This window comes from Anabas testudineus, chromosome 15, assembly GCF_900324465.2.
Source record: "Anabas testudineus chromosome 15, fAnaTes1.2, whole genome shotgun sequence".
NCBI lineage: Eukaryota > Metazoa > Chordata > Actinopteri > Anabantiformes > Anabantidae > Anabas > Anabas testudineus.
Window position 1 is genome coordinate 11194735 of NC_046624.1, and position 10929 is coordinate 11205663.

The 10929-nt window shown below is 40.4% G+C and overlaps 1 protein-coding gene across 1 annotated transcript; it reads left to right on the forward strand.

Moving 5' to 3' along the window:
* Nucleotides 1–948: 948 nt before the first annotated feature.
* Nucleotides 949–10454, forward strand: LOC113159567 (exportin-5). The gene is made up of 33 exons (XM_026356335.1): nt 949–1181; nt 1714–1835; nt 1922–1994; nt 2118–2255; nt 2399–2581; nt 2733–2759; nt 2868–3053; nt 3336–3412; nt 3496–3540; nt 3665–3755; nt 3878–3961; nt 4047–4172; nt 4270–4360; nt 4452–4580; nt 4782–4897; nt 5004–5159; nt 5351–5392; nt 5484–5573; nt 5675–5874; nt 5957–6059; nt 6223–6404; nt 6653–6753; nt 6848–6944; nt 7049–7185; nt 7381–7478; nt 7622–7668; nt 7756–7862; nt 8078–8137; nt 8225–8319; nt 8405–8512; nt 8942–9079; nt 9298–9462; nt 9724–10454. The coding sequence occupies exons 1-33, from the start codon at nt 1080–1082 to the stop codon at nt 9865–9867; spliced, it is 3660 nt and encodes a 1219-aa protein (XP_026212120.1). The 5' UTR covers nt 949–1079; the 3' UTR covers nt 9868–10454.
* The last annotated feature ends 475 nt before the right edge of the window (nt 10455–10929 follow it).

Consider the following 10929-nt stretch of genomic DNA (forward strand, 5'->3'; position numbering starts at 1 on the left):
CGGCCCGTCTGTCAAAGAACATATCACATTACAGATTATTCAACTACTTCTGTACTGACACCACATTTTGAGGTTTCTAACTAGTATAGTGAACGTTTTGCACTCTCAGGAAATGTACCAAAAGTAATCTGTTAAATGTAATAGTACTAGCAATGCAACAGTGTAGAAATATCTGGTTACAAGGACACGATGATTTATATTTAATCACAGTTAGATTAATTATGTTGCTATGTTTATGTAATGACATTTTGCGGGACATTATGGAGAAAGGAAAAAGATCATTCAAAATTGAGTAATAAGTACAAATGATGGCAGGATATTAAAAAGAGGAAGGAGCAGTGGGATCTTATAATGATGATGACAGTACAAAAATATTATCAGTAGAATATAATTAAAGTACCCAAAGCTAAATAACTCAATATGCAGAATAACTAATTTTCAAACCAATGTACAGTATATTAGATATTTTGATTAATATAATAATTATTTATGCTTCAATCTTTACATCACTAATCCTCGTATAGTTGGGGAAAGCTTAATCTTAATACTTTACATACAATAAAAAGTATTATCTTATCCTAACCTAAAACAATATGTTATAATAGTGATATCAATATGAAACTGAATAATATCCTAACTTCTAGGCGAACTACAGATGTCAGACAAACGTACAAATATAATATTTCCTCTAAAATGTAGTAAAAGTATCACATAATGGGTTTAAAGTGCTTCAAAAACCTATTTTACTACTACTGTACTTGTACTTCCCACCGCTGGTTTTATAAAATGGCACCAACACCTGAGAGACAAGTGTACAACACTTTTTTTAACTGAGTGATTTCTCTGTCAGGATATAGACGATCTTTAAAAAGGGCTTTTTTTTTTTTTTTTTTTTTTACTACAACTCCCAGAATTCCTATTCAACGGCGAGCGAAAAGTTCAAACCCGCAGCTAGGTAGCTAGCACGTTTTGTGCACGTTGGTGCCTCCTTGAGCGCACGCAGCTCACTGCTGTGTCGGTGTTTTGCATAAGGGAGCTCCTCGATTTCATCTTAACAGAGTCAGACGCTACCTGGAGTCATGGCTGACCAGGTGGCCGCCATGTGTGAGCAGCTTATTAAAGCTGTGAATGTGATAATGGATGCAGAAACAAGCCACATTTACCGACTGGAGGCCCTAAAGGTAGCATCGTTATGGGTTACTAGCTAGGGGCTAGCTAGCTGAGCTTGTCAGTTACTGGGGCTGCTGTGAAAGAAGAAAGAATAAAAAGTCAGTTTTCATCAGTGGGGTTTTTGACAGTATTGCTCATACAGTCCGTTTATGTCCGTCAATGTTAGCTAAGCTTGCAGGGATGTTGGCCAGATGCTTTGCGAGGGATCCGCTATGCCAAGATTATCAACTCATTCACTGTCGACTCATGTTCTTTCATTCATAGAAATGTTAACATGCGGCTAAATACTCTAGTTCTGCGAAGTGTTGTGAAATACGGAGCCAAACGACGCTAATAGCAACGTTGCCACTATCCTAAATGGCTAGTTTGTAGATTAGCTTTATGCTATTTAAGTGTGTTATGTATGGCTGTACTGCTTGCCACTTGACACTGACTCATGATGTATAGTGTAATAACTCGTTTATTATGGCATTGTTGAAAGCCCTCATATATTTTGGTTCATGTAGTTGTCTGTAATAAAACTGGTTTTATTTTTCCCTACAGTTTTGTGAAGAGTTTAAAGAGACGAACTCCTTCTGTGTCCCATGTGGCGTTCAGTTAGCCGACAAGAGCCAGCCAGCTGTAGTTAGACACTTTGGTTTGCAAATCCTGGAGCACGTCATCAAGTGAGTGTAACAGAGCATCTTATGCCAAGTAAAAGAAATAAACACATGCTGAAAGTTGCACATTTGAAAGATCACTTTTGTTAAAGGTTTCGCTGGAACAACATGCAACAACAAGAGAAAGTCCAGTTGAAGGAGTGTGCCATGCAGCTGTTGTCAAAAGTAAGTGTTCTAGTAGTAGGCTGTTAACAACATAACAATCAGTCTTATGGGTCAAATCCAACTTAAAGTGTGTATTTGTGTCACAGTTGTAGACGCTAATCTGATTCTTTTTGGTCTTATTAGGGCACTCGTTCTATCCTGGAGGAGGAGAGTCACATAAAAGATGTGCTGTCACGAATTATAGTGGAAATGATAAAGAGGGAATGGCCTCAGCATTGGCCAGATATGCTGAAAGAGATGGAGGCTCTCACTAGTGAAGGGGTAGGTATCTTGTGTGGTGCAGCATACATGCAATTTGAATACAATTATATAATAACTCACATACATATGTGTAGTATTGCAGAGTATTAGTTATACTCCTACGTTGTATCATTCATACTGACATTCACTTGTTCTTTTTATAGGAAGCACAGACAGAGCTGGTGATGCTGATCTTGTTGAGACTGGCTGAAGATGTGATCACCTTCCAGACGTTGCCCAGCCAGCGACGCAGGGACATTCAGCAGACGCTAACACAAAACATGGAAAGCATCTTCAGTTTCCTGATGGCCATTTTACACCTTAATGTGGAGGACTACCGTAAACTGGTCAGTATGATCTTAACATTTTTCCAGAAAGAACTAATTAAATAATATCTAGTTAGACTGTTCATACATGATTATATGTATCGCTAAAAGTTTTAATTTACTAGTAAAATGACAGTAATGTTTGATTTGTGTTTTTGTTTTTCTCTTGCAGAAAGGGTCACAAGAACATGAACTGCATGTAAGAGAATGCATCTCTGTATTTCTACTCTACCTAATGTGAACTGCTTCTGAACTTGCTTTGAATACCTTTTTTTTATTATTTTGCATAACATTTTTCTAATCACAGGCCAGAGCTCACTGTCGAGTTGCTGTGGCTACGCTGAACACACTTGCAGGCTACATTGACTGGGTGTCTCTGGTGTACATTACCACTGGAAACTGCCAGCTACTGGAGATGTTGTGTCTGTTACTGAGTGAACCGGAGCTGCAGCTTGAAGCAGCCGAGTGCCTGCTCATTGCTATCAGCCGGAAGGTGAGTCACAGGAAAAACATGTGTTGAAATGACATGGCAAGAGAGCCTGCAGAATGTAATGGAGAATCATATGAACTCTGCTAACAGCTACATCACAAAATGGCCATGAATCACTAACTCTGTAATTTTGGTAATTATGCCATTACGATTTCCAGTAATCCCAGATGATATTTTTAAATTTTTGTCCACTATAGAATATCATGCTACTGTCGGTTCACTCAGAAATTTTTATGTACATACAATAAGAAGCCATAAATAATCAATCTGGTCATTCTTCCAAAGGGTAAACTAGAGGATAGGAAGCCATTTATGCTGCTTTTTGATGACGTGGCCATCCACTACATCCTATCTGCAGCCCAGTAAGTACAACTCATTCGTTATCATCACTCTTCAACTTAGGGTGTTCGGTGTCATTAAATGATTTCTATCTGTCTGGCTACAGGTCAGCAGATGAACTAACAATATGCCAGAAATCCTCTGAATCACGGTGAGTAAATCTGTCTACTCTGGAGCACTAAGACGGGTGTAAAACAGTTATCAAATAATAGAATTGAACACTTACTCAGTACATCTGGATTTTCGTTGACACACCCATGTATATCTACCTTTAGAGCAGTGGAGGTGGTGGAGCGGCGGTATATTTTCCTGAAGAGGCTCTGTCAGGTCCTTTGTGCTCTGGGAGGTCAGCTGTGCTCATTAGTGGTGAGTTCATACTAAAATGTCCACACTTTATTTTCTGTGTTCACATGTTTGTTTGTCATCGTTGTTGTTGGAACATGTTTTTACTGTTTAGAGTTATCTTTAATATCACTTTTCTTTCACAGGGTTCAGACGTAGAGGTGGATGTACCTGCAAATCTCAACAAGTACATAGAAGCCCTCTTAGCATTCACTACACATTCCAGTCAGGTGAGTGTTTTTTGGTGGACCCTACTTGTAAATATTTTTATTAGACTGCATTGAAGTGAATAGAATATGAATCTTCTCATTCTAGTTTTTGAAGTCATCCACATTGGCTACTTGGGGAGCTTTGTTCAGACATGAAACTCTGTCGAAGGAGGCGGTTGTTGTAGAAATGGCCATCAAATACCTCAGAGCGTCCATGACCAACCTAGTCAAGGTGAGACAGTCGTGTCAGTGCTATATTCCCATTGTACATGGACTGTGAGCGGGGTGTTGCTAAAGGTTTTGCCTTTCTTCTGTCTTTGTCTCTTCAGACTGGGTTTCCATCTAGAGACGACAACCCAAGTTGTCATCACTCCCGTGTGGACTTTGACAGTGACGAGGACTTCAACACATTTTTTAATTGTAAGTGTTATGGATTTCGTTTTCCTTTACTTACAATCACCACTATTATTTAATTCCTATGGTTTTATCAGGGTGTTTTCTTGCTTCATAGCTTTTCGAGCACAGCAGGGAGAGGTGGTGAGGAGTGCATGTCGCATTGTTCCTCTGGAGGCCTTTCAGATAGCAGCAGAATGGTTACAGTATCAGATTGCCAGCCCGATTGACATGGGGGATGCCACATGTAAGTGTTTGCCCTCACTCTTGTTACCGTACCAGGTCACAGAGGGGGATTACCTATGATTGTGGTAGATTTGGTTCATGTAACCCACTTTTTATTGTATTTTTTAACTACACCACTCTGTTTCCGAATGTCGTGATGCATTGTGGCCTGAATTTCAATATGCAACTGATGAATGTCTCTTCTCTCTCTGCACCTCACTAGCTAAGACTGCAGAGGGCCTATGCTCCATCCTGTCCCCATCGGTGGTTCAGTGGGATGCCATGACAGTCTTCATGGAGTGCATGACTACACAGATTTTCAAAAGTCTTGAAGAGGAGGTAAAAGAAGCCATTTTCAGCAACAGTTCTAAATCATTGAAGTAAATTATATTTATTATACTGATATTAAGTGTTTTTTTCACTCTGATTATTTTTTTCTGTGTAGAAGCTGCCCATTGATCAGAGCATGGAGCTGTTACAGGCTGTGCTGAATTACGACACCAAAGACCCGCTCATCTTGTCCTGTGTGCTTACCAACATTTCTGCCCTGTTTCCTTTTGTCATACATAGACCACACTTCCTGCCGCAGGTCCTCTACAAGGTCAGCCAAATCATCATCATTGGTTCCTAATTATTATTTGTTGTGTATAGCTATAGGCTTATGGTAATTGGAATAATATTGGATGTGGTGGTTTGTGAGGTTGAGGACTGAACCGTGTCTCGGATACAAATTCACTTTATACTTATACTTTACAAAATCAACCTCACAGTATGTTCTTCTTTTCTCTGCAGCTGTTCAGTGCCATCACATTTGATGTTGCTCAGGACAATAAGGTGAGTTGCCTTCACAGAACCAAATATAAGCACTTTTCCTCATCCTTTATGTCTAAGACTAAATAATTTAATTTTAAACTAATATCTTCAGGCACCTCGGACAAGAGCTGTGAAGAACGTGAGGAGGCACGCCTGTTCTTCCATCATTAAAATTTGCCGGGATTACTCACAATTCATCTTGGTAAATGTCTTTCTGCCCTACTTATGCACTAAATGGGAACGGACACTGTTCTTATGAACAGACATGATTAAATGTTGACAGTTTGCTTTTTTCCTGCCCAGCCCTGCTTTGACATGTTTTACAATCATGTGAAGAAGCTGTTCACAAGTGATGCCACCCTGACTCACATGGAGAAGTGTTCACTAATGGAATCCCTGGTGCTCATCAGTAACCAGTTCAAAGACTTTGCAAAGCAGAAAGCTTTTTTAGATGAACTGATGGCCCCAGTGGTCACAGAATGGACCTCAGATGAGATGAGACAGTGCGTATGAATATTCTCTATTTCCCTCAAATTAAACATTATTTATTTTAACATCATGACAGATAATTACTTTGTGTTTCAGTGTCCTATGGGACCCTGCCACGTTCCTGTCCTTTGTTGGAGCTGATCAAGTGGTCACTGAGCAAAGTACAGATACAGACACAGCAGGCCTTAATAGGGGACGGGTAAGTGTGTGTAGGATGTGAGCTCCATGCACTGTTCAAGGATTTATGTATTAGACCTGTTTACTACCATCCTTAGTTCAGCTTTGAGGCTTGCTTTTTTCCTCTGGTTGACAAAGTCTTCAAGTAAGCTGACTGTATTCCTCTGTTTTCGACCTTCTTCCAGTTAAGTTTCTGTTTGTATGCCATGTTGGGAGTAGTAAAGCGGGCACATTGGCCTGCAGACCTAGAGGAGGCCAAGGCTGGTGGCTTTGTGGTAAGCTACACCTCTGCCGGAACTCCCATCTACAGAAATCCCTGCACCGCCCAGTTTCTGGTGATGCTGCCAAACCTACTGGCTCTAATCAGGTACACCTGTGGGTCGACATTATGCCTCATTGTACCTTTTTTTTTTTTTTTTTTTTTTTTTTGTACTGACAATCTGTGGGAATAAATCTGTGACAAAACAAACGTAATGATAATTCTATGTACTTATGAGTCAATTTACATATGATTAGAAAATGTTATGGTCTGTTAACAACCATGGATCACCTCAGCAGTATGTCCTGCTATTGTTCTTGTCAGTAACAGTCTCATTTATTTGCTTCCCACTGCAGGACTCAGAACAGCCTGTTCCTACCAGAGAACCTGGCTCGTCTGAGTGAGACCTTCTCTAGGGCCCATGAAATGATGGATGCAGAAAAAAATATGGTTCTCGGTAAGAGAATGATTCTGCACATACTTTTTACCCATCATTCGAACCGTTATCTGAAAAACCTGGTTAAATGTTTTTGATGTGGCCTATATTCCAGGTCTCACCCAGCATCTTTTGAGTACTTACGACTCTCCTGTGTATAGAACCAACTTGGAGCGCATGCAGGGATTTTTCAACATGTTATACGACAACTGGTGAGAATTGTTGGCGCAGTTTCTTCCAAAATGTTTTTGCATCATATCTCACATGCCTGTGCAGATTGAATTATTTTGATCTTCTGCTCTCTTTACCTTTGTAGCTTCCATGTCCTTGGAAATGCAGGTATGTCCCTGCAGCAGGAGTTCTACACTATCGAGAGGTTGGCTGAGGAAATAGCTGGCTCTGTTTTTGTCTCCCTCGACCATGTGCCTGACCACAGACTTCGCCCTATGATTCATATCCTTGTTTGCCTTTGCGTCATTTAACTTTTTTTTTCCTACACACCATAATTAGTGGTTTGGTGATAGGCATTGGTCCAGATCTTTGCCCTAAACTCGTTTAAACCGATACTGCTCTGCATGTTCAAAGCTGAGCTATTACTTTGTGTGCTGAGCTATTACGTTGTGATCTACTTTTTCTTAACAAGTGTACGGGTGTTTTTGAGGCAGCTGGTGTTATCATGTCCTCCAGAGTATTATGACAGTCTCCTCTGCCCTCTGCTGGGCCCTCTGTTCGCCTACATGCAGCAGGTCAGGATCACTATACTTCCTCTTCTGTTACACAGTCTGTATTATTAATCTCATAATCATTTACCCATCACTCACCTTGGTTTATTTATGTACTTATTGCATTGTCATGCTTTGTGTATTGTTGCTTCTGTCTCATACTATAGAGACTCAATGTCAAGTGGCAGGTGATCAACCAGAGAACCTCTATCAAGTAAGCTTTAGGGTTTCATTATTTACTGGGGCACTGTGTCTAAGCTACAAATTGGATATTTCGACTAACCTGTTGTTGTGTTTTTAGTGATGAGGATGAAGAGGAGGTGGTGTGCCAGGAGAGCCAGGTGACTCAGGAGATGCTGGAGGAGCAGCTGGTACGCCTGCTCACTAGGGAGGTGCTGGATTTTCTAAGTAAGTTTCAGCATCTGTAGTAAGTGCTCTGATTTCCATATTTGTATATGTGTTATAAAAAATATAGAGGTGGGGTATGCATTTTGCCATCTCAAAAGTGCTGTTCAGTGGCAACTGGTCTTGCTTTATAGTCTTAAAGAAGAGCTCCTGGATCAGTTTTCAATCAGGTGAGTTTTTATTGGCCTATAAAACATCTTTTTTTCCTTCTCTCGTAGCTGTGAGCTGTATTTCCAGAAAAGCACATGAAGCAGCAACAAATAAAGAGGAAATAGATGGTAAGGAACACATTAGAAAGTATGGAGTTGACTTTGTTTTTATTCTGCTAAATGTCTCAGTGCTTTGCTTGAAATCTGTTTTTGTAGAGGAAGATATGATGATGGATTCAGTACAGTCGTCGCTTCCTGCCCAGCCCACAGCAGAGCTGACTGAGCTGGGAAAATGCCTGATGAAACACGAAGTAGGAGACTGGTCTCATACCACTCAGAGTATAGTGTAGTCACACATTAAATGCTATATTCAAACTTCTCCTTTTCTTTTTACAGAACATCTACATGTCCCTGTTAACCCTTTCCTTCACCTCACTGTCATGGAAAGACACTACTAACTGTCATCGCACTGCTTCCATAGTCTGCTGGACCCTTCTGCGGCAGGTAACACATTCAGTTCAAGAACATTCAATTAAAGCGTGGGCCCACACTGAGTGCTACTCATATTCTATGTTTTATAATTCACTGTGTGCCGCTATAATGGCACACAGGAAAAAGCCACACCCAGTTTGGCTACACAGAGAACACTTGTTCTACAATCAGATCATTGTTGGTTTTTAATGGTGTTTGTTGTTTGTATAATCACTACATTTTAAGTATCTCACAGCCTTTGTTTGGATGACTGCATGAAGTACAGCATATTATGCAGTTAATACTTAACCTCATAAGATAAGAGTCAGTCTTCTTTAGTATTTTCATTCAAACCTTTGCCACATGTTGAAATTGATACTGACTCATCTGTGACTTCAAAGGTAAAAAGTATCGTACTCATTTCTAAAGTTAGCCTCCCACATTCACTCTGTTTCTTTTCAGGTTGTTGGGGGTAACCTTCTTCCTGAGGCTGTCACATGGTTTTACACCAGTGTTCTTAGGAGTCTTCAGGTTCATGGGCAGCATGAGGTCTGCAACTCTACCCTCACTCAGCTCGCTATGCTCATCTATGAAAACCTGGTGAGGCTAATGGCAACAACCACTGTTTCAGTCTGTTTGGTTGATTTTCCCCTCTAAAGGTTACAGAACAGTGGTCTATCTCCGAAACTAAAGCTAATTAACAGTCATTGTGAGATTGCATGTGAAGTAAGGTAACTTTGCATATATGTGGAGATTTCTAGCTGTAGGGACTTCAAGTTCCTTGTTTACGCATGCATCTGTCTGGCTATCTGTCTTAGCGGCCTCGCTACATGGAGCTAAAAGCAGTGATGACCCAGATCCCAAACATCAGCGTAGAAGCTCTGGACCAGTATGATCACAGGCTCATGGACCCTAACGCCCAGAAGGTCGGAGAGAAGAAGAGGAAAGACCAGTTCAAGAAGCTCATAGCAGGAACTGTTGGGGTAATGCCACATTTAGCCACTAGAGAGCAGTGCTTCTCCATCACAGCTCACTCTACCTCACTGTAGACTACTTATGACTGGTCAGAGAGCCTTAATATTGCAAGTCATTACTCAGCAGTGTGATTCTGGCTGTATTAAAAATCTTATGAGCTCTGTTGCTTTAAAAAAAAAAAACTGTGCAGCTGCAAAACAGGGTTGTAAAGTGTAGTGAAATTCTTTGTGGGAGAGCTTAACCCTTTTCTCTCTTTCCTCTGCCAACAGAAAGCTCTGTGCCAGCAGTTCAGGAAGGAGGTTCATATCCGGAATCTTCCATCGCTCTTTAAAAAGCCAAAATCAGACAAGGATATACTGAAAACTGAGGCTATTGGCCTGGCTGCTCTCTTCTCCCCAGATAATGACCTGTAGGAACACACAGCGGTTCTAATGGACTTCATGAAGACAAAGTTGTGAACAAACCAGGGTTTCCCATCATCATCATCCTCCAGCTGGTGCAGTGTAGTGCAACCTAACATATCTGTTAACACTCCTCCTGTTTTTTTTTTTGTTTTTGTTTGTTTGTTTGTTTTTTATTAGCAGATCATATTTTAACCCTCACTGTGCCACAACAACACTCAACAACTAACTGATAAGTCTCTACTGTGTCCCATGCTAGGCTCTTTTTTTAAATGCCAGATTAAAAATGATCAGAAATAGCAGATCATTAATATTTGCTCTGTGCAGAAGTCAGGATCACTCTTCATTCTGTCATTAAACTTTTCATTTTGAGGGTCAGTTTTTGCCCGTTGACCAGGAGCCTGCACACTAAGTGTGCCGCATTTATAAGATAAAGGAATCAGTGAGAGCCCAGTCCTGCTTTAATATTTAGCAAAGAAATTGGCATTTAATGATATAAAACCTGCAAAGCCAGTATAGCCAGTAGCCTGTTAGGAGAGCGTGTGTGCACATGTGGCTTGTGGAGAGGTGTTGACCTGTACTCTTTAAAAAAAAAAAAACAAAAAAAAAAAAAGAGGTTAGTGTTGGCAGACGAGTTGTTTGACCATGCTGCTGGTGTCAAGGCTCTGAGGTCGTGGGTCAAAAAGAAAGGAAGAAAAGTCTAGTACATACCCTGGTTTGTACTAGACTTACAGCTGTGAACTGTAACTTTGATTGAACTAGTTTGAATGCGGTTTCTGATACTGAAGAATAAGTTAATGGTACCTCAGGTGAGATGTTCTTTACAATGGGTAAAGATACTAAGGAAAAAAAAAAGCTGTATTGTTTTCATCAATGGTTTTTGTAGAGCTAAATTTGAGCAACAGTTTTCTGTTTTGCAGATATTACACATTAGTTGGAAAAGGCAGTGTTACATTTTGCATTTTTGAATTTGCAAATTCTTCACATCACCACAGCAACACAGCCCAAGCACTGTTTTTGCATTGCTTATTTAATGCAGGGGACATATCGTGCTACAAATAATCCAGCCACATT

Coding starts and splice junctions, on each gene's coding strand:
- LOC113159567 (XM_026356335.1), top strand. CDS start 1,080: ATGGCTGACCAGGTGGCCGCCATGTGTGAGCAGCTTATTAAAGCTGTG. Junction 4,898..5,003: donor TCAAAAGTCTTGAAGAGGAG/GTAAAAGAAGCC, acceptor TTTTCTGTGTAG/AAGCTGCCCATTGATCAGAG. Junction 6,060..6,222: donor CAGGCCTTAATAGGGGACGG/GTAAGTGTGTGT, acceptor ACCTTCTTCCAG/TTAAGTTTCTGTTTGTATGC.